The sequence below is a fragment of the Elgaria multicarinata genome, chromosome 16 (assembly GCF_023053635.1).
Source record: "Elgaria multicarinata webbii isolate HBS135686 ecotype San Diego chromosome 16, rElgMul1.1.pri, whole genome shotgun sequence".
Taxonomy (NCBI): Eukaryota; Metazoa; Chordata; class Lepidosauria; order Squamata; family Anguidae; genus Elgaria; species Elgaria multicarinata.
Genome location: NC_086186.1, coordinates 13,676,206 through 13,700,508, shown reverse-complemented (window position 1 = coordinate 13,700,508; position 24,303 = coordinate 13,676,206). Strand labels below are relative to the sequence as shown.

Genomic DNA, 24,303 nt, shown 5'->3' with positions numbered 1-24,303 from the left:
ATCAAATTTCCCCAGAGAAGAGACCATTCAGAGAGAATGACTGGATGGTTCATGATGGCAAGTTATGGTCTTCATGCATTTGCTTTCATTTATTTCATTGCTATATCACCCAATAGCCGAAATTTTCTTGGCAATTCCTGAAAGTTAAAAGCCTCAAACAACATAATCAAAACATTTTTTTCTTTTTTTAATTGTGAATATTAACAAAACAGAGCAAAACATAAAATGTGAAAAAGATTTTTAAAAACCCATACGAATATCATCATTCAGGTATACCATTCATGCATACATTTTAAGAAAAGCAGACCATGGCCATAGCTAGACCTAAGGTTTATCACTGGATCGTCCAGGGGTCAAACCTGTTCATCTAGGTGACACACAGGAGATCCAGTGCTCAGGCAGGGGCAAACCCTGGATGATCCCAGGATAAACCTTAGGTCTAGCTGTGGCCCATATGTCCATGTATTTATCCACTCGCAAGTCATGCCTCTATAACACCCATTCAAATGTTGATAGTGTTGTTAAGTCCTCCATCCATTGCATTATGGGAGGTGAACATTTGCCCTTCCACTGTGATAATATAAGTCTTTCAGCTGTCATAAGGGCTCTGAAAATCCATTTGCCCTGACTATGTGTTAACTTCCAAGAAGCCAGTAGGTAGTTTAGGAGGACATGCACATTGTTCCATATTAAATATTGTTTCAGTACAAAGTTTATCCTTATTATAACGTCCTCCTCAAAGGGGGCAACTACTGGGCATTGCCAAAACATATGAATTAAAGAAGTATTAAGTACATTACATCTCCAACAGTGATGTAAGTTAGACAGACCCTTATTGAAAAGGCGTTGTGGAGTCCAATAACACCGAAACAAGATTTTTTGCTGAATAAGACATAGCCTAAGATTCTAATCAGAACATTTTTTGGCCCTGTCACTTTTGCCTTGGCCCTGTGCACCACTGAGATGGACCCCCTGAGAGCTTCTCTGAAACAGAATTCACCCCAGGAGCTGAAAGAGGTTCAACAACACCCCTGAACTAAAGGCTGTTTCAAATGATTGCTGGTCAGAAACCACGTACGTTGCCATTTCTCCTGCCCCACCGCACTTGCAGCAACTGGGCTTCCTATCAGTATTCTCTACAAGGGCAGGTGGACCAAGAGATGCTGTGTGTGTGTGTGTGTGTGTGTGTGTGTGTGTGTGTGTGTGTGTGTAGGATCATGCATACAGTTGCACTAAACACCTTTCAATAGAAGTAGCAGTGGAAGGGACATCGATCTGTGGTGAAGCATCTACTCTGCATGCAAAAGGGACCATACTCAGTACCTGGCATCCCCAAGTAGGGTTGGGAAAGATCCCTGTCTGAAACCCTGGAGAGCCGCTGTCCATCGCAACAGAGGCAGTGCAGAACTAGATGGCCCAATGGCTTGACCAGTCAAGGCTGGTGGCCCCAATTTCAGTGGAGCTATGAATCCATTCTGAACCAGCCAGAACTCTAAAGGAGAGATCCAAAGTGCTGAACCCATTTTGGGGATAGGCTGGTTCTGATGAAGCCCAGAATGGATTCACAGCCCCACCGAAATCCGATCTACCAACCTCCATTGGGTTGAGTCAAGATACGACAGCGTCCTGTGTTGATAGCTATCATTGGCTCCTGAATGGCTGGGGCCACTACCCAGTGGAGGATCCTATTGGTGGAGGGCAGCTTTCAGTCCCCCTCTCCTGTACTCCCCCATTGTTTCATAGGGTCCCCCAACCACCCCAAGTAGATTTTCCAAGGATGCAAAAGATTGGAGGGGGAAGGGGAATTGATCCAAGTCATCTCCCCATCTTTTGCTGACAAGAACTTCCCCTGAGCCAATCTCTGCCAGCGGGATCAAACTCAGGATCTCAGTCATCGTTTCCTTCAATTGTTCAACCAACGATCATGGCCAACTCAAGCTTTGCACAACCCATAGGAGCAGATTAGACTAACAGCCCCTGACGTTGCCTCATCCCAAAACATGGCCTGACATTGCTGTTGTAGTTGTTCACTGGGAAATACATTTAACTATCTCAGGGATCCAAGGACATTCCTCAACCCTAGCAACAGATGTTAGAAGGTAATGTAGATGAAAGACCATGCAGGGCCTTCGACCCGCAGCCAAGAGTTTTCATTTCCTTTGCTTTGATGAGAAATTTGGCACCAGGTCCTAGGTCCCAGGTCCACATCATGTTTGACTACTCAAGGGTAGCGCGGGAGATAGTAACCCCGTTGGCGCAAAAGTGTCGCTAGCAGTGAACCTGAGCTTCAATACCAAGGTCAGAAGTTGCTTTGTTTTGTAGGGCGAAAAGAAAGGGAATCTTCTCTCCCCTTGTTTTGACTTGTCGCTCGCCTTGTCTAATCTCAACCTCCGGCCTTGTTATAAAACAAAGCTAATAGTAGAATACGAGCGCTCAGTGTATGGGATCGACAGAAAGGCTCAGTTGGAGAAAAAGGCTCTGTGGAGTCCTCAGCCTCTTCCATCCTTCTGGCTCTTCATTTTCAGCCTCAGCCTGCTAGACTGACTCGGAAGACATGTTCACGGAAACCCTGAATACGATGCAGTATAATATCACCAGGGTGGTCTCGGAGACGATGCCCACAGCCACTGTGCCTCTCTTGCTAGTCATGGGCTTCATTCTGTTAATGTTGACTTACGAAGAAACCTCATCGATCCCAGGTAAGTTCTTTGTGTGAGATGGCCCCTCATTTTCATTTGCAGGGGTAGGGGGGACAGGTGAGAAAACGCCCTGTCCTTGTTGATGGAGGTTTAGAAATGGCAAATCAGGATTGTTACTGCAAGTACAAATATCTTTGAACCACATGAGGCTGGGGCTTTATTTTTCAAATACAGGTCCAAATAATGTTGATAGAGGAACTGAAAATACATCCCATTCTTAAGTCTTTTTAAAAAAATCCTCCATCTCTCTCTCTCTCTCTCTCTCTCTCTCTCTCTCACTCACTGTGTCCAGTTATACACCAATCCTTCATCTGTCATGTTGCATCATCTTGCCCTTCCTTTATATCAGGCATATGCAGGGTGGTCCTCTGGGTGTCAGCTCAGAAGTCCCTCTGAGTTCCATGGGATGTGCTCCCTGGTGCTCACTGATATGGGAGGAAACCCCACTGAAGTCAATGTGCAGACATGCATAGGATGGTGCTGTTAGTGCCTTATTTCAAAACTAAACGCATTTACATTAATATCACGTGAAGTGTCGGCTAATTTGCCACGTTTTCGACATGCATTTGTATGGCCTCTGTAACAATGGTGTTTGTGTACAGTACAGGGATCAACCAATGACAGGTAGACATCGGGATAGTGGGCATATGCGATGACATTAATGATTGCTTGGTGATAGTGCCATTATAGAGCATGGGGATCAATCTCTCTCTCTCTCTCTTAAAGCCCCTGATATGACATTCTTCTATAGTTCAGAGTTTTAGCACACTTCCTTAAATCTAATTGATAGGATTAAGTCATAATGAAGGTCTTTGTCATTCTGCCCCATGTATCTGCAGGCGGCATTTCAGGATGCAGATGGCTCTGAGGTCCATGGGGCGGTGAACAAACTCCAGGTTTAAGTCAGAACTGGCCAGAACTCTACACCTTGGATAACTCCTTTAGAGTTCTGACTGAAAGTTGAAGCAGATTTACTGCCCCATTGGTATAGGACCCACCAGCCTCCACTGAGTTCAACACCAGTCAGTTTTTTTTTGTGGGGGGGGGGAGGTTGATAGTAACAGGCTGAAGAGTCCCCCTCCCCTCCCCTCCCCTCCCCTTTCTTTCTTTCTTTCTTTCTTTTTTTTAAAGAAGCCAACATTTAAAGCTTTCCCATTTGGATTTTCTTGTGGCAGTGATTCAAGACAGGGACAAGGCAGAAGTCAGACTAGAATCTACTGGTGAAACTCTAGGAGATTTGCAGTAGATCAGCAAAGATAGCAAAAACAAAACAGCATTTTCCTTCCCTAAATTAGGTTGCTGAAATCAGGAAACCATCAGGAAGAGGGGAAGGTTAGAGTAGATTTGAGTGTGAAAGGATTTGTGTGCAAGCCTCAAGTTCTGGTACTGGAAACAAATTCCTGGGCTGAGCGTGTGCTCAAAGGCATGATACTCTTCCATTCTATATCCACCTTCCTGAGTCATTTAATTTGTGCCTGGCTCTGGTTGGTGGATCTTGAGGTTCTAGTGAAAAAACAAAGTGAATCCCATAGGCCTAAAATAGCCTTCTTCAAACTGGGGCCTTCCAGTTGTTTTGGACTATAATTCCAAGGGCTGCAGGTTGCCCATTTCTGGACTAGATGGTCCCTTGGTCTGATTGATCTGGGTTCTTCTGATGTTCTTATGAAGAAACCTCAGTGAGAAAAGAAGGGTTGATCTGTAATGACATCTTGGTCATACCACATTCAGAACCGAATATTTCCCAGCCACACACCTCCCACCCTGTTTTTTCTAGGCTTATTGAAGAATTGTAATATTCAGAGAATATTCCTCAACTCACAGGATTGTGAAACACAGGCCAGATCTACGCCTTGTGTCAAAGCATTATGATCTCATCATGAGGCCACTATAGCCCCCTTACGCACTTATACCTTGTAGGACACACAGGCAGGATCTACACTACTGCTTTATGGTGATATTGAAGTGCACTGACAACTGTTGAGGCCCATGACACATCTACACCAAGCAGGATACAACACTATGAAAGTGGTATGAAAGCGGTATATGGCATGTGTCAAGGGCCCCAACAGTTGTCAGTGCACTTCAATACCACTATAAAGCAGTAGTGTGGCTCCTGCCTCCATATACCACTTTCATAGTGCTGTATCCTGCTTGGTGTAGATCCAGCCACAATGACATTTGTTGCATCATTTTATTATTATTATTATTATTATTATTATTATTAATTTATTTATTTATTTATATAGCACCATCAATGTACATGGTGCTGTACAGAGTAAAACAGTAAATAGCAAGACTCTGCCGCATAGGCTTACAATCTAATAAAATCATAGTAAAACAATAAGGAGGGGAAGAGAATGCAAACAGGCACAGGGTAGGGTAAGCAGGCACAGGGTAGGGAAAAACTAACAGTATAAAGTCTGCACAACATCAAGTTTTAAAAGCTTTAGGAAAAAGAAAAGTTTTTAGTTGAGCTTTAAAAGCTGCGATTGAAGTTGTAGTTCTCAAATGTTCTGGAAGACCGTTCCAGGCGTAAGGGGCAGCAGAAGAAAATGGACGGAGCCGAGCAAGGGAAGTAGAGGCCCTTGGGCAGGCGAGAAACATGGCATCAGAGGAGCGAAGAGCACGAGCGGGGCAATAGTGTGAGATGAGAGAGGAGAGATAGGAAGGAGCTAGACCGTGAAAAGCTTTGAAGGTTAACAGGAGAAGTTTATATTGGATTCTGAAGTGAATTGGAAGCCAATTATTTTGGATAATGTGGAACAAAAAGCAGGAATCAACACTACGAAAGCGGTAGATGGAATGTGTAATGTAGCCCCACAATTATCAGTGCACTTCAATATCGCTATAAAGAAGTAGTGTAGATCTAGCCACAGTGTACGTACAAGGTCTTAAATAAACATGAGTGATAAAATCCATCTTTTTTTTCTCTCCTATCTCCTTTTAGGGCCTGGCTATTGTATGGGAATTGGGCCCCTTATTTCTCATGGGAGATTCCTATGGATGGGAGTGGGCAGTGCCTGCAATTACTACAACAAGATGTATGGTGAATTCATGAGAGTCTGGATCAATGGAGAAGAGACCCTCATTATTAGCAAGTAAATCTTTGATCTCGGCGAATTGGGGTAGAGAAGGCCAGCTGGCCTTGTAACCAGTGGAGGCTGCTGGCTTCTATGTCAGTGGGGCCGTGAATCTCTTCTGGGTTTCAATCAGAACCAGTCAGGGGTCCAGAACCTTGGAGAGCTCCTTCAGAGTCCTGTGTGGTTCTGGCCGAAACCCAGAGCGGATTCACTGCCCCACTGATGTAGGAGCCACCAACCTCCGCTACTTGTAATGCTCAACAGAGCTTTTGGCTCCGGTGAGATTTTTCTTCACTAGTTTGTAGTGCCCGGGCTGCAGTGTTTTCACTGCGGCATGAATTCTGACTTGAAGGGAGACCGTGGTGCCACCAGGATAGGACTATGGGGCAGGTGTCAGGGCCCCACTCAGCCGAACGAGCAGGAGGGTTTCCCCTCAAAAGACAGCAGGGCTGGCTTTCCACATTTCGAAGAAAGTCAAGTGATGCACGTCACCAGCTCCAGATGCCCCGGCCCCTTCCCCTGTCAGAAGACCAGAGCCTAAAATTATCTGACTGCACCACTGAAAGGAGACAATGAATTTCCTTAAACAAAAACTAAAATGAAATCATCTCCACATGTAAAGAACACAAAAACCACAGAGGAGGAGGAGGAGGACCAAAGAGGAGGAGGCCAGTATGACATAGTGCTTGAAGTGCTGGACTGGGACTTGGAAGTTCAGGACTCTAGTTCGCACTCAGCCATGAGGCTCACTGGTTGGCTTTGGGCCAGTCACAGACTGTCAGCATAACCTACAAATTCCAAGAAGAGAAGGTGATCAATGGCTACTAGTCAGGATGGCTATTTGCTACCTCCAGTACCAGTGGCTGTATGCTTCTGTACACCAGTTTCTGGGGAACATGGGCAGGAGGGTGCTGTTGCACTCATGCCCTGCTTGTGGCCTTCCCATGGGCATCTGGTTGGCATTCTGCCACCTTGAGCATCATTTTCTTTGTAGAAAAGTGGGGTACAAGGCAAAAGAAATACATAAATTGTGAGAACAGGATGCTGGGCTAGATATGACTTCGGTCTCATCCAGCACAGCTTTTTGGAAGTTCACACAAGTTAATGTACACCAATTGTTGGGGAATTCTAAGTGTATGTCTTGTGCATCTGCTTGGTGGATCTTGAGGTCCAGAGGTCTGGATTGGGACCCCAGGCAGCCTGGATTTGGCCCACAGGCCTGAGGCTCAACATACCTCTGTTGTAGAGTGTGATCAGTCTCCATCAATGTAACAGGATTTTTTTAGGCTGTAGGTGGACACAAAATGTGCTGTTGGAAGGGTGAAGAATGTGCCGTTGGAAAGCTGATAGGTGTGCAATTGGAAGATAATGGGGGAATAGACTTGTGTTATGCATATGTGTTTATGAAGAACTTGAATGATAGGGAATGTCAGGGATGGCATGGAACACAAATTAAATCAGGCTAGAATTCACTCAGTTTCCACACTTAAAGCAAATTGCCCAAACCATATTAAAACAAGTTCTTCTTTTTGGCCAAACCTCCTCTTTTTCACCTTTATCTTTGAACACTTTAACACTTTATTGCATCCCTATAAATACCCTTAAAGTACTCCTGTCTTGCACCGTATGTTCCTTCTTCTGCAACCAATGCAACCCATAGTTCAACATTAGCCTACTATCCAATGACAACTCATAGTCAACCTGTACTCAATCCATACTCTGAGTTGCCATTACATGCAAACCAGGCCTGTGTTTAGCTCCATGCCATGGAAATCTTCATCGGCTGATTGCTGGCATTATTTTTTGCATCGAAATTCTCAGTTAAAGGCCCCTTGGCAACAGAGTCTCTTCCCCTTTCTCTGAGCTGTGGTTCTCATCACTGTGACATTTCTTAGCTTCTAGCTCCCTCTAAAGGAAATCCACTTTCATTTTAGTTTAGATCTTTGGGAAACGTCATAGCAGCACACTAGCTGAACAAATCGCAAATGCGAATTAGATCTGTGTCATGCAAGACAGAAGTTGCTGTTTTAAATTTATTTGTGGCATTTACAGTCTTTCACAAATGTTTTCAAAGTTCATGATTTTTTTAAAAAAAAAACACATAGTCAATAGCATTAGATTGTATAAAACCCATTTTTTTTAAAAAAAAAATCACTCTAAAGGAAACTTCACTCCAAGACAGTAGGGAATAGGGTTGCCAACTTACCCAAAAAACAAACCCCTAGTCTGCTCCTGTGCCTTTCATGTCAGATTTACAGAAATCAGCAGGGGAGGTGGTTCAGGAAGTTGATATAAAACAGGGGTGGGCAACACGTGGGCCTCCATATGTGGTTGGACTACAACTCCTATGATCTCTCCCAATTGGCTCTGCTGGCCAGGGCTGATCAGAGTTATAGGCCAAAACATCTGGAAGGCCACAAGTTGCCCACTCCTGATAGTCACATTATAACTTGCTAACGCATTTGTTTAATTTTTTAATTAATTTTAAACATTTTTATGCCACCCTTCATCGAATCAGATTTTAGAGTTGTGCACAATAGAACAATGGCATCCATATCATAACGTAGCATAGCAAGACGCAGCAAATAAAACCGCAAAACCAATGCCCCAGCAGCTATTTGGTGATTTTTTGGCTTTTCCATCCAATTTTAAAAGTTTACAATGGATCTCTTAAGACTTACTGGCAGTAAGAAGTTTAGCTAAAATGGGCTGGTATTTTTTTTTATTTTGGCTCCACCCCTTCTGGCCCCACCCCCTATTGAATCCAGCCTCTGAGAGCTTCTCTGAAATTGAACCCACACCTTAGACTAAAAAAGTTTCAACTGCCCTGATATCCACTGTGAGATGCCAAAGTAAATATAGTCCTGCCAGAGCGCTTAAAACAGTAGACACAAATCCCTTGACGCAAGATCCTTTTCTTCCACTTCCTAGATCTTCAAGTATGTTCCACGTCATGAAACACGGGCACTACATCTCTAGGTTTGGAAGCAAACTTGGCTTGAAGTGCATTGGCATGCATGAAAACGGCATCATATTTAACAATAACCCAGTTCTCTGGAAAGAAATCCGACCCTTCTTTACTAAAGGTAAACCATGTGACTTCAGTTCATACGAGGGATGTTAGGGAAATCTACAATGGAATCAAGTGAATTTGGATTTCGAATGAGTTTGGATTCCATGTGGAATGCGGAGCAAACTAGCTTTTCTGGAACCGCAAGTATTCTGCGGACTTATGCCTTAGCTAGAGCAGCGTTTATCCTGGAGCAAACCCCAGGATTGTCCCTGTGCATCTAGATGACGAACAGGGGATCCTGGGATCAGGCAGGGATCAACCCTCCTTGGCCCCAGGATACAGCCCTACACTTTGGACCCACTTTTTCCATGGTCCTGGGCTTAGCCCGGGACCGTGGAAGGTGTGGCCCGTTGCCGCAGCTTGAGCCAGGAGCCGCCCATCAGGACTAAAAAAAACCCCAAACAACCCTTACCTTTCCACTCAAGCGCTCGTGCGCAGATGGCCCTCTAAGAAAATTTTAAAATGGCGGGCGCGACGCCTCTCTTCTTGAGGTCGTCGCACCTTGCGTGTAAACGAGGGTGAGGTCTCGTGTTATTCACAACGCGAAGTCTCTCCTCCTCTCCCCCGGACTTTACTGTAGGTCTAGCTAAGACCTTACAGACTTTTGTTGTTTTACTTTCCAAAATTTTACCTACCTCCCCTTGTGTTGCTGTGTGTCTGTGCTGGTGCAACACAAGGGGGGATAGGTACTGGGTCAAAAATGCACTGCTGCACAGAGCAGTATTTGTGGTGTTTTGGTTTTTTAAAGACTCAGCGATGAAACGCACAAATTTTATAGTTCTCTGGGAGGAAATAGAATGAGTCTAGTGGATATTGTGCAAAGTCCCATCCCATTTAAACGACGCAGCACACAATGCACCCCTTCTCCTGGGTGAGGCCTACTGAAATGCAAGCGCATGGCCATGTTCTTTGCAAGTGCCCGACCCATCCATTTCAACAAGGGCTTCCCTTTTGGGTGAAGCCAGACCAAAGAGGTCTAGGGTTTTAGTGCCAAACGTTGCAGGTGATAAGGACGAAGAGAAGATTGAGGGGAGACATGAGAGCACTCTTCAAATACTTAAAAGGTTGTCACACAGAGGAGGGCCAGGATCTCTTCTCGATCCTCCCAGAGTGCAGGACACAGAGTAACGGGCTCAAGTTAAAGGAAGCCAGAGTCCAGCTGGACATCAGGAAAAACTTCCTGACTGTTAGAGCAGTGCGACAGTGGAATCAGTTACCTAGGGAGGTTGTGGGCTCTCCCACACTAGAGGCCTTCAAGAGGCAGCTGGACAACCATCTGTCAGGGATGCTTTAGGGTGGATTCCTGCATTGAGCAGGGGGTTGGACTCGATGGCCTTGTAGGCCCCTTCCAACTCTACTATTCTATGATTCTATGACATTTGTGAAATTTCAGCCCTGTCAGGCCCGGGTCTTGCACGGATGATCGCCATTTGCGTCAAGTCAACGAACGAACACCTGAATCGGCTCGATGAAGCCACCGCCAAGTTCAGGTACATCAACAGCCTGAATCTTATGAGGTGTATCATGCTGGACACGTCCAACAAACTTTTCCTTGGGATTCCTCTTGACGGTACGGAAATATTCCTGAAAGTTTCCATGTTCATATTCCAACGTGCAGAAATGTGGGCGGGTCTTTAGGTAGGAAAAATGGCACCACCCAAAGACAAGAGGGAGGGACCAGAAGGCAGAGGGGAACCCTAAGGTTTGGATGATACCTCCGATATGTGTACTTCTTCTGCCTTCACCGTTGACGTGCCCACAGCCAGTGCCTGGCATTACGGCGAAAGTCACAATAGAAACAGCATCATTACGCTTCTGCACCCCCAGCTCTGAGAGGCCTGAACTTGCAGGGGCTTCAGACTTCAGTTTCCTAGAAGGAGGGCACTGGAGAGATGTGGTGTTTCTTTTATAAAAAAAAAGGGTATATTTACAACAACACAATTCCAAGCAAACCTTGCTCCCTCCCACCTGCCTAGGAACTTCTTCTGCCAGACAAAAGCCCATGTCTCCTTTTGCCTAGGTTCACCTTTCCCCCAGATTCATTCCCTCTTAGTCCCCTCAGGTCTTGTAGAACAAAAAGGAATTCAAGAATTAGTGTGTGCGTGGATGGAGGGGAAGGGGGATCCCCAGTCTCTTTTCCTCAGAGACACTGAGTTATATGGTACCCTGGAGGTCATTTAGACTGACCCCTCAAACACATAACAATATGGTCCAGCACAGACATTGCCTAAGTATACAAAATTGGGGGCAGGGAGAGAGAGAGAGAGAGAGAGAGAGAGAGAGAGAGAGAGAAGGTTTACCTGAAAATATCAGCTGGCATCTGTGAATCCCACCCATCGTAGAATCATAGAATAGTAAAGTTGGAAGGGGCTTATAAGGCCATCGAGTCCAACCCCCTGCTCAGTGCAGGAATCCACCTTCAAGCTATCAAGACTGATCTCTTCTGGCAGACCTATCCAGTAGAATTTTAGGATGCTTTTAGGATGTTTTTAACAGTGTATACTATGTTTTAAATCAGTATTTTATGTATTTTATGCTTGCTGTTGTTCCCCGCCTCGATCCAATCGGAGAGGCGGGTAAGAAATAAATTATTATGATTATGATTATATGCAACACTTTTAATCATGTTGCCAAGTGAATGCAACACCTCCATGGGCTATGTGTCTTCCAAGGCATTTTGCTCCACACGGTGGAACCACTCATACCATCCGCAAGTTCTTCCTAACATTTAGTCAAAGGGTGCTTCCAGACATGGCTTTTATTCTAGGAACATAGGAAGCTGCCTTAAACTGAATCAGACCCCCTGGTCCATCTAGCCCAATATTGTCGACACTGACTGGCAGCGATGGCTCTCCTGGCTTTCAGGCAGGAATTTTTCCAGCCCTACCTGGAGATGTCGGAATTGAACTTGGGACCTTCTGCATGCAAAACAGATGCTCTACCATGGAGCCACAGCCCCTCGCTGCCTCAAACATGGAGGGGTGGGGCAGGTCATCAATTACCATTTGTACCCCAGAGCTCCTTCTGTCTTCTTCTTACCAGAAAAAAAAAATACCTGGGACCTTCTGCATGCCAAGAAGGTGCTCTGATCCTGAGCTAAGCCTTTCCCATAGCCTCTGAACTGTCTCTTCTCTAGGCTAAAGGTACCCAGCTCCTTCATAGACATGCTCAGCCCATTGCAACACTGGCTTGCTCCTTCAATTGGCCCAAATGGAGCAAACCTGGATGGTGCATTGTGGGAGTTCCTGTCCACTTACACCTCTCTGTCTTGTTCTTTGTCCGTGCGTCCTTTCAGAAAATGTCGTCGTGCTTAAAATCCAAAGCTACTTCAATGCTTGGCAGGCGCTTCTGCTGAAACCAGACATCTTCTTTAAGATTTCCTGGCTGTACAAGAAATACGAGTCATCCGCGTAAGTAGCAGGAGAGAGCATTTCGACTATTGGGAGTGGTGGTTCTGGGCCGAGAAGGCAGGAGGTGGCTCTTGCCCTGGGCCGAAGCAGGCAAATGTGTGTGGCAGGATTGCCTGGACTTGGCTACAGAGCTGAGCTAGACCTCTGGTTTGCAGGAGGAGCTGTTTGCAGGCATTGCACTGGGATCCCGTTCATGTCTTGCTTCCCTGCCCCGTCCATGTCTGCTCAACCTGTAAATAAACAAATGATGGCATCAAAGGTCTACAAAGCACTCTCTTCCAAAGGAAGCTGGCACCATAAAGGGTGAAGCACAAACTCCTTCTCCATCTTCTTTTACTGCGGCCAATTCCCTATTGTCATCAGGAGGTATGATTGAAAACTCAGAAAAGAGATTGCCAGAAACGTTGTGAATAGGCTTGTAGATGATGCATCCCCTTTTACAGAAGACAGTCCTCTATTTCAGGGGCTACCCAGGGAGTGTCTTCTATTTGAAGGCATCCTCCATTTGAAGGACTGTCCTGTCCAAGTCCAGTTTAAAGAAGGGAGAACAAGGGACCTTGAAGGCACACCTCAACACATATCGCACCTGGAGAGCCGTCTGCACAAGAGGCACACAGGTCACATGGTGACTCTGCTCCACTATGAAATTGTATTTCTATTTAAATTATAATAATGATTTCTAAATTAACATTTATACATGTAACTTTTATGCAAATTGGTGTCCTTGCTTGTCCTTTTTTCGGCGATGCATTTTTTCTTTCTTTTGCAACGCACAACTGGGCGCCCTATATCTGTGTACCTTTAGGACCTTTCGCCATTACATTTCTGTCTCCAATCCTGTCTGTTCTCCACAGGTTAATCAGTGAAGAATTGAACTCTCCCTCTCCCTCTCTCTAACTTGGTTCGCACGACATGCGAACCCACAGTTCCAAACAACCTACACTCAGCCACTGAGTGTGGGTTGTTGCTGAACCATGGATTATTGTGTTAACTGAATGCAGCACATTTTCCAGAGGATGGCTTGTGTACCATGCAGTGTGGGTTATTTTTCTCAAGCATGCCACCTCAAGAACCCATGGTTTGTTTTTGGGTTGTTCAGGACGGTTAACAACCCCCATTGCATAGTTAACAACCCACCCTACAGAAAATGTTCTGGGTCCAGACAACATGTTACCCCGTGTATCAACAAACAACCATGGTTCATCAACAAGCCACACTCAACCACTGAGTATGGGTCAGCATGTTGTATGAACAGCCCTTCTTTCTCTCTGTGGCACCAGTAGATGGGTTTTCAAACCCTTCCTGTTCAGTTGGTCTATTAGATGTGGCATCTGGACCAGTTCTGATGTTTCCGTGCAGACACAGAAGCATTGCAGATACTTTAGTGATTAACTGGATTCCTTCTGTTTCAGGAAGGATTTGAAAGAAGTGATAGAAATCTTAATAGAGCAGAAACGACAGAATCTTTCCAGAGTTGACAAACTGGAGGAGCACATGGATTTTGCTTCGCAGCTGATTTTTGCACAGGTAATGTTTGATGTGCTAAAGACCAAATCAGATTTTTATTACCAGATCAAACTATTCATTCATTGGCCCCAGTATTGTCTCCCCTGACTGGAAGAGGGTTGCCAGGGGCTCAGCCAGAGGACTTTCCCTGCTCCTTTTAACTGGAGTTACCAAAGACTGAACCTGGGAGCCAGCGGAGGCTGTTGGCTCCAATGGTGTGTGTGTGTGTGTGTATCTTCTTCAGGTTTCAGTCAGAACTAGTTAGAACTCTAAAGGAGCTCTCCAAGGTGTGGAACACCTTGAATAGCTCCTTTAGATTTCTGAGTTTTCTGATTACAACCTAGAGCGGATTCACCACCCCACTGACATCAGAGCCACCAGCCTCCACTGCTGAGACCTTCAAGCAGATGCTCTTCTATTGAATTATGGACCCTCCCCATTTTGTGAATGAGCAGATAACTCTGTTCCTGGCTTGTCCACTATTGGTCACCAACGGAGCGGTGCCCTGGACTCACTGCCCTAATGAGTTGATTTCCCCCACACTGCAATTCCAAGTTGGCTGGATCTCAGTTTGATTTCACAAGGTTGTTGACACCTGAGGTCGGTAGTTGCTAACTGACTGGTTCAATTTTACAGAGCCGTGGGGAACTAACTGGTGAGAATGTAAACCAGTGTGTTTTGGAGATGCTAATAGCTGCTCCTGATACTCTCTCAGTGACTCTGTTCTTCATGCTGGTGTTGATTGCAGAACACCCTCAAGTGGAAAAGGCAATGATGAAGGAAATACAGACTGTGATGGGTAAGTATCCAAAACTGGAAGAGAATTGTCACTTTTTTTAATTATTTCATTTTTATTTTCCATTGGAAAGGATCTATCTTATGAGTGGTCCACTCATTTTTCAGTTATCCTTCGAAATCTGTATTTTTCCAAATTTTGCAATACAGTTCTCCAATTTAAAAAAATGCATCCGTTGGGGAAAATAACATTTAAAATGCATTGTATTAGGAAAATTCCTTGCAAAAAATGTGTGCTTGGTGAAAATGCATTTTTTTAAAAAGCACGTAATGGGTGAAATGTGCACGAAAACGCTTATGAACTTGCATGCAAACTTTTAAAAAATCTCAAAATTCAGGATGAACTGAATTTAAGATGGGAGAAATTGCCAAAGTTTGAGATGAATTGAGTTTAAGACTGAGAAATGAGAAACCGAGAGAAATTGAAAATAACAGATGCATCCATTCCTTATCAACAGAATTCTCTCATCTGCTATCTGAAATGTCTGGTCTAGCAATGGAAGCATTAAGTGAGGCTGCTTGCTATATATTATTGTTTCTTAAAAGTGCTCAGCAAGACAAAAAAAAATTGTTTTTTTTTAAATACTCAAACAAACAAAATTGTTATTTTTTAAAAAAAAGAAATCTGAAATGTATCACATTTCAAATCCATGCAGAAATGTCATTCTAGCTCAGGGCCAGCTCTACCATGAGGAAGAGTGAGGCAGCTGCCTCAGGCAGCAAATTTAAAAGGGTGGCAAATGGTTAGCGATTCAGTGTGTTAATGTTGTATTTTACTGCTGGAAATGAGGAAAGGCACTTGTGGGATTGTCTGCCTCAAATAACGTGCCTGAGTTTGTATCCTATGCACCTTGTCTTGGGTGGGTGAGGGTGCCATTTGCTGCTCTGCCTCAGGCAGCAAAATGTCTTAGGCCAGCCCTGTTCCAGCTCATGCTTAAAGGTGATAATATCAGAACCCAGAGATACAAACTGCTTTCTTTGCTTACTCCTTAATTAAAGGTGATAGAGACGTCCAAAGCGGTGACATGCCAAAACTCAAAGTGGTTGAGAATTTTATTCTTGAGAGCATGAGATACCAGCCTGTTGTGGATTTGGTCATGCGTAAAGCCTTGCAAGATGACATCATTGATGGCTATCCTGTGAAGAAAGGGACCAACATCATTCTCAACATCGGGCGCATGCATAAGCTTGAGTTCTTCCCTAAACCAAATGAATTCTCACTTGACAATTTTGAGAAGAGTGTAAGTTGATGATGATGTTGATGATTTAATGTATCAATATATTGCTTAATTTATCTATTGCTTTAGTATGGAAACAAAGGATAAAATCCAAACTAAGTCCTTCTTAGAGTAGACCGATTGAACTGAATGGGACTTAAGCCAAAGGAAGTGAGGCAGGTGGCTACTAGGAGGAGGGCTTTCTCCGCTGTGGCACCCCGGTTGTGGAATGAGCTCCCCAGAGAGGTCCGCCTGGCGCCTACACTGTACTGCTTTCGTCGCCAGCTGAAGACCTTTTTATTCTCTCAGTATTTTAACACTTAATTTTAACTTAAATTTAAATTATACTGTTTTAACTCTGTATTTTAACCTTATATCAATTTTGCTGCGTGGTTTTATCCTGGTTGTGCTTTTTATACTGTATTCTGTATTTGTGTTTTTAACCTGTTGGTTGTTTTATGATGGTTTTAATTTTTGTGAACCACCCAGAGAGCTTCGGCTATTGGGCGGTATAAAAATGTAATAAATAAATAAATAAATAAATTAAGTTAGCCATGACTTAAATCCCAAAGAAGACAAGGTGAGGAGAACCCTCAACTGAAATCTCAAGCCAGAATCACAAAAACTATGATATAGTCAATTATAAGGCTAATTTAGTCAATGACAAGGCTACTGATGCTAATGTAAATCAAAGTGTAATTAGAAATTCCCAAGAATTGTTCTAAAGTATGGAAGCACATCATGCTGTCTGAGATTTTACAATGATAAATGGTCATATACGGTGAATAAATCCAATACGGTTGTCTTTTCAATCCAAATTATCTTAGGTGAACTTTAGTAAAAAATAAAACCTGCCGTTCATAGTAAATAAGGTTAATACCACTATTTCTTGAGATTATTTAAGGTGAGTGACCTCTAATCACTCGAAAACTCTAGAATGTGGTATTGTTTCTACGCTTCTTCAAAAACTATTGTATGTGGAACCAGATTATTCGATATACAGGCACAGGAAATTGATTTTATTTGATTTGACTTGATTTATTACATTTATATCCCGCCCCATAGCTGAAGCTCTCTGCGCAGTTTACAAAAGTTAAGAACAGTGAACATTAAAAAGTATGCAAAATTTAAAACCATCAAAAACATAAACAGTATAAAAACAACGGTATACATTTTAAAAACAATGGTTCTGGGGTCCGTTAAAAAACAAACAAACAAACTTAGCATTGTTAAATGCCTGGGAAAGAGAGAAATCTTGACCTGACGCCGAAAAGATAACAAGTTGGTCCCTTTTATTCTTTCAGAGACTAGAGAAGTTCGAATCCCATCTCAAAGTCCATGGTTGAGGGCTGTATGTGCCTATCATTATGCAAAGATACATGCCTTTCTTTGCAGGGTTGGATAAATGAGCACATGCGGTTTCATAACACAGCAGCAAAATACACACACTTCAGTTCCAGAATTAATTTTAGATATAAATTAAGTTGTAACTCAGGAGGAGCACACTTCAGGGAAGAGTGAGCTAGAAGGAAAATCAAGACATGTAAAGGGGTTGAAAAGATCTCTGCAAAAGTTCATGGCTTTTGAGGGGGTTTCATGATGAACATTTTCAAAATTTGTTTGAACTTACTTTGACAACTTTGTTTGTTTTAACCAAACATTTTATGCAGGTCCCCCATCGATACTTTCAACCTTTTGGATTTGGACCCCGTGGCTGCGTTGGGAAGTTTATTGCCATGGTCATGATGAAATCAATCCTGGTGACTCTTCTGAGGAGGTGCAGCATCCAGACACTAAAAGGCGAAGGTCTTAACAACATTAAAAAAAACAATGATTTGTCTTTGCATCCAAATGAAAGGCAGCCACTGCTGGAGATGCGTTTCACGCCAAGAAATAATATGGAGAAGAGTTATCATGATGAATAAAACAACCCATGAAGTACCAGAACACTGATTGGTTGGGCTATCCTAATCCAAGCTGATTGGTTGGGCTACTCTAATCAAAATTGATTGGTTGGGTCATCCTAACCAAATGAACAACTCTCACCCATCCCAGATGCATCCATTCACTCATTCAGTGAAGCATTTTATTGCTTCAAATAGGTTGTCGATGCAAGTGGTCAGTTGATAGAAATCAGGTCCTAGACAGAGAACTATGTTTGCAGTATACAAAAAAACCCTGTTGATATTAAGTAAATAACCATGCAGAGGAGGACCTACATTTACAAATTGTCCATTGATGTGGAAGTATATGATGGGTATTCCACGCTGGCAGAAGCTCTGAAGAACCCGACATTTCGGCAGGTGCACAGAGTTGAGTTGGACGATGCCAGAGACAGCAGCAACAGCAGACAATTGTTATTTTAATGAATTTTGGGGGGCAATGTTCTTTAGGAAGCAGAAATAAAGGTGTTGCTGTTTTTTAGGTGGATGATCTACAGATATTTTTTAGAGCAACAGAACAATGTTACTGTAATAGCAATACCAAGAAGATAAAATTGAAGGCTCAGCTAACAATCCTCACTATCCGTCACGCCAAGCCCTCTTGGCTCACTGTGGAAAGTAGACTGTGCAAAGTAGAAAACGTAGAACTGGTTTTCTTCATCCATTACAATTAGAGCTTCTTCTTTTTTCCCCTCCTTTGACGAACTACTTTCCCACCATTTGTTCCCCTTTTCTTCCCAGGTTAGTTCACACAACCATTTTGCGAGAATACGGGGTTGTGTGAACAGGAACTGGCATCTTCCTGCAACAAAGCAGGTCTCCATCTTTGCCTTCCAGCAGGGCCTCTCTGCCTTTTAACAGCTGCAGCAACGGGCAAAACTCCAAATCCTCCAGCGTTTTCCAGCACAGAAATACAACAGCTGGCAGGGCTAGGGTTGGCAGCCCACAGCTCTGGGTGTTGCTGCCCCGTTGTTATGAAGCGCTCAAAGAGCTTCGGTATAAAAATGTAATAAATAAATTTGGACAGCTGACGGATCTGCATGGTTGGAGTTCCAGTGGGAATGGGCAGTAAACTGTTGCTAGTTTCCGAAGTAACTCCTGTGTCAGCTGCCCCTTGGTTCTCCCTGTTCTGGAAGGACCTTAAAGACTTCTGGGTTATACTAGGACTTGTGTGGGCAACAGTGGCATTCACTGTGCCAGATTCCTGGCTCATAGGCTCTTCTTTGATGTGATGCCTCCCCATGGATTAGCTCTGACATGCATCTATGGGTGTCTTGCTTTGGCTGTTGGATTTGTGCCCACTGTTGAAGACACAGGGACCCTGGAATTTACCATGAACTCATCTCAGACCCACAGTAGAACTAAATTTCCAATGGCTCAGCCCAACTGCTCACCACCTCCAAATGGTTTCATGAATCCCAACCCTGGTTTAAACATCATGGCACCCTTCCCCAAAAGGTGGGGTAAAATCTAATATAAGTCCTACTTAGAGTAGAACAATTGAAATGAATGGAGCTTCAGTTACTTGCGATGAACTTAACTCTCATTTGTTTCAATAGATCCAACATATGTTGGATTTTACTCCCTGCTGCCCTCCAAACATTCTGGACTTCAACACCAATCAACCCCGGCCAGCATGGCCAACGGTAAGGAATGCTGGCAGATCTCATTCAAATCAACTGGAGGCCATCAAGTTGAGGAAGACTTCATTGCAGTTATGGTGTGGGCACCGCTTGAAATGGCTACTGTGCAATGACTAACCCCCACCCAACCTTCCATTGCTGCTATTCATGTGTGAAGCCAGTCTTCTGCACCTCTAGGCCATGTTGAGGTGCTCCATTGCTGTGTCTTCAGGTCTTGAGCTATAAGGGCAGGGGTTTAGCCTCCTGCTCGAGGTCTACAGGAGAAGGAATACGGCCTCAGGGAGAGAGGGCAGAACCACAGAAGATGGCATTTTCTGCTTGGCTTGGAGGCTTTTTCTCTTAGCTCTACCTGCTCTACCAGAGTCTGCCCACCGGATGCTCATGGGGGAAATGCCCATTGCTGCCTCCAGAGTGGGACCCGTTCCTTGCCACTGTCCATTTGCTTGCCCTCTCACACTGGGCACGATTCACACTACTGCCCAGAAGAAGAGGGCAAGAGAACTGCTGCTCCACCTCACTCTCATCATGCCTCGCGCACTTGGGGAGAGCAGGCGGATGAGCAGCACCAGCAAGGAGGAGCCAGGGCCACCTGGGGAGCAGCAGCGGACCTCCTCTCCTACTGGAGTATGGGCCTTAGTAGATGCCTAATAATGCCAAAGCCATACCGAATGGGGCAAAGTCCTTGTATATTTATTTATTAAAGAAAGGTTTTGATGATGCAGGAAGGGTAGGAGAATGGCCAAGAGATATCTTTCAAGATCAAATGTGCCAAAGAGTACAAGAAGATGTATAGCCACTTTGCAGTCTAAAACTCTCGCAAAGCAGATTACAATGCATTTTTTAGAATACCAATAAGTGTTACGACCCTAAAACAATGAGATACAACCTCAGATAAAAGCATCCAAGGTGCTGGACCTGTTTTGGGGGGGGGGGTTGGAGCTCAGCACTTGGGAGAGTTCTTTTAGAGTTCTGACTTAAACCTGGAATGGATTTACAGTCCCAGCGAAATCAGAGCTACCAGCCTCCACTGGGTTCTCCCGTTTTATCCTCTGATGGTACCCTGATCCAGGCAAATTACGGCCCTGGGTATGCTTGCACATCATTGCTTATCTTTAAAAAAAGTACCCAGCCAGTTCAACAAGGCTTAGGAGATTATTACAATGGAGATAGGGATATGTGTCTACAAGCAGAAAGCCTGCGGATCTCTGCCAGTTGTGCATCACTGATGCCTGATCAGAGTAAGTTCATTACTCAAGGTCACAGCTGAGCAGGAATAGCAACCCAGGACTCTATGGCGCATGTCCAACACTCTATCCTGCCTTCTCAAGTTACCCATAATTGTTTTATAGTATAAAATAGGTATAAATCTCCAGATTTTTCTCTGTGCGCTTAGTTTTCACCTTGCCAGCACAAAGAGCTTTTAATAGACTGAGATGCTGTTGTTGCTGTTGTTTTTTGCCTAGGCCCAGCATGTAATGAAATAATCCCACCATGCTTATTTCACGTCAGCTAGAAATAAGTTCTCAAGATGCGTCTCAACATGCCAGTTTGAGAATCAGCTGCATGCCTTTGGTCATAAAACTGATGAATAAGTCATGTTTATTTATTTATTTATTTATTATTTATTTAAGTATTTTTATGCCGCCATTCAGCCAAAAAAGGCTCTCACAGCGGCTTACAAAAGTATTTCTTGACAGTCCCTGCCCACAGGCTTACAATCTAAAAGACATGACACAAAAGGAAAGGGGATTGGGAGGGAGGAGGAGGAGGGGGAAAAGGAAAGCAAATTCAGGCACTACAATCTTAGTTGGAAAGTTCAGCAGTTACAGGAGACAGCAGGAGGGAGGGGGCTCTCAGCTGGAGCTGGAGCTGGACCCAGGCACGGTGGAGAGATGCCTGGCTGCTGCTTCCTCCCTCACTGGTGGCCTCTGCAGAGACAGTTGGTAGCAGGAGGGAGGGGGCTCTCAGCTGGAGCTGGACCCAGGCATGGTGGAGAAGTGCCTGGCTGCTGCTTCCTCCCTCACTGGTGGCCTCTGCAGAGACAGTTGGTAGCAGGAGGGAGGGGGCTCTCAGCTGGAGCTGGACCCAGGCACGGTGGAGAGATGCCTGGCTGCTGCTTCCTCCCTCACTGGTGGCCTCTGCAGTCAGTGATGTTGGGAGCAGGTGGCAGGTGAAGAGACACTTTAAACTGGTTACCTGTCAGAGCTATGAAATATGTCATTCTGAAAGCCGTACCAGGTCGTCTGATGAAATCACATCACCAAGTTGATCACAGAATCTTTTCTTTCACGGGTAAATACCTTATTTATTGCAATACCTGGATTCAAAATAACGATGAGCGTTTTATTTGAGTGTTCTTTGATTTATAAAATAGTCTTTAAAAAAAGTGCTGCAAAGACATATTTCAAACCAAGTGATGTGCAATTGAATCGTTCTTCTGTACTTAGCAGTGGGCCTAATGCTGCAACTATTCAGGGAGCCTGGAAGAGTTTGGAAGTGGGGAGGCCTGCTCAAGGCAGTCCAATATTTAATTAAAAATTAAATTCAAAAGGCATCTCAGCTGTACCAAAAACACACCCTTTGCAAATATTATAGAATGAGAGAAGTGCTAGAAGCTCACTGCTAGGACTCAGCATCTTTACTCTCAACCAGTGCCAGCTGCAGGTGTTTGAGAATCCTTGAGCAAGACACCCTTCCTGGGTGCGCCACTGTCCGGGCCAGAGCAAGAGGCAGATGAACAAGCAGGTTGCAATGGTGAAAAGAAGGAGCAACTACAGTGGCTCTTATCAGTGGGCCCCTGCTGGGATGTGGGCCCTAATCAGATGCCCAACCATGCCGACCCTTAAGAACATAAGAAGAGCTCTACTGGAACAGACCAAGGGTCCATCTAGTCCACAGTGGCCAACCAGTGGCCAACCAGCTGTCGACCAGGGACCCACAAATTGGTAATGGCTGCAACAGCACTCTCCCACCCATGTTCCCAGCAACTGGTGTATACAGGCTTACTGCTTATACCCACTATATAATGCCAACCTTCCCCTCAACCTCAACTCTGTCTCTCCCCACCCATTTCCTTACCCTTTGTTCTCTTAGCTCTCAGCTCAGCTTAGCTTCTCCCTCTGCAAGAAAGATCTGCTTCTATGGCTCAGCAAGCAAGATGGTACAGGCAGTTGCTGGGTCCTAGAAAAATGGCTCAACGTCTCCCTACCATAGCAGTGTATTATTTATTTATTTATTTAGCCTGGCTATCCCTGGAGATCACAGCTCATCCATTTGACTACACTTGGGGCTCTTGTTCCCTCTTGCTCAGCCATTGCTGTATCTTGACATTAATGGGGGATGTGGTCTACAGAACTGGACCGATGAGAACCTGGTCATGTCACACTGGACATTGATTTCAAGGAGCCGCAGCTAAGAAAAGCTGCAGTCCGGAGGCTATTTGTGATTCCCACGGGTTTTTCTTTCCCAGCGACTCTGCATGCAAACGTGTCTGTCGAAACTTGGTATTATTATTTCGTGGCGTCACCCTGGATTCAAACAGTGCTTTGTTCGGATCAGCTCCTGTGAGAAGTTTACTGACTTTCTGAATTTCAGTGTAGTGTGGCGTGACCTTATCACACAGATCAAAGCCGATGGGGGCATTTCATAAATTGCACGGAATAGGCCACACAAAGACAACTTTGATGCGATTACGCTGTTTGCAGAGCATCACAGAAGGACTGTTCAAAATCAACCGTGACTCGCTGGTGCTGAAATAGGAACTGTGTCTAGTTCAAGGGAGCATGTGACTCCCACGTTGTAGCAACCCCGCCGGCTATCCTGGGTGCAATTGGATTTACTTGCTTGCAATGACCAACGTGACTCAGGAATGGGATTTTTGAAAGGCTGCCTTATCCCATATGAACCTGTAGTAGAGGCCGGTGGCTTCACTGTCAGTGGGGCGATAAATCCGCACTGGGTTTTAGTCAGAATGCTTAAGGAAGAACCTTAGATAGCTCCTTTAGAGTTCTGACTGAAATCCAGAATGGATTCACCAACTCACTGACATTGGAGGCAACAGCCTCCATGATAAGCCTGCCTGGGTTTGAAGATTTTCAGGAGAGGCCCTTCTCGCTGCCTCACCAACATCCGGTGCTCGTTTGACAGGTAGTCAAGGGAAGGTCTCCTTGGTGGTGGCTCCCAAACTCTGCCACAACTTTTGAAGAGGGCGAAGAGCAGTTGAGGCCCTTCTGTGATGACCTTCAGCAAAGATGTGTTTATTCGGACTTCTGGTCTCGCAAGCTGATTTGCTACGGCCAGTGTAGATATGTTGCATCTGTGTAACTGGCTGTTGTTTTGATCAGTTTTACTGTTTCTATTGAGCAGCCCTGTTTCTATGTTTTGGGTTGTAATTTAGCAGTGTATTTTGCATTTCATTGCTGTTAGCCACTTGGAGTGCCATTTGGTGGAAATGTGGGATGTACGTTTAATAAATACACAAACAAAAGAAATGAAGGCAGGGGGAAATCTTTAAATAAAGCCTGTTTTTTTTAAAAAATGAAAAAAATTGGGTGAAGTGCCCTCAAATTCAATTTCCTAAAGTCTTAGGAAATATGATTCTTTTCCCCCAGAGAAAGGTAAAATTCCCGCAACATATCAAATTGATACAGGTGCAGATGATAAAATGGCTGAAATGATCTTGACTTATGTGATGGATATGTGCCCTTGCATGCCAACTGTTTGAATTTGAATATAGATTTATTTGGTTTTTTCATGTTGGCCATCGTCTTGGGTGCTTTTGAGCAAGGATGCAATGCATTCATCCTGCAGCCAAGCAAATCTAGATCCCTGGTTGCTGATCTGTTATGATGATGAGACATCAGTCATGTCGGAAGTCTACCAGCAGATGGCACACACAGGAAATAATCAGGATTGATTATTTCAATCAATAGCAAACC

General features: G+C 44.4%; 1 protein-coding gene across 1 annotated transcript; it reads left to right on the top strand.

The window, feature by feature from the left end:
* The first annotated feature begins 2,554 nt into the window (after positions 1–2,554).
* Positions 2,555–17,705, top strand: LOC134409455 (aromatase). Its single transcript, XM_063142187.1, has 9 exons — positions 2,555–2,699; positions 5,647–5,797; positions 8,711–8,865; positions 10,246–10,422; positions 12,148–12,262; positions 13,675–13,789; positions 14,405–14,567; positions 15,563–15,804; positions 17,451–17,705. Exons 1-9 carry the CDS (start codon positions 2,555–2,557, stop codon positions 17,703–17,705), a joined length of 1,518 nt encoding a protein of 505 aa, XP_062998257.1.
* The last annotated feature ends 6,598 nt before the right edge of the window (positions 17,706–24,303 follow it).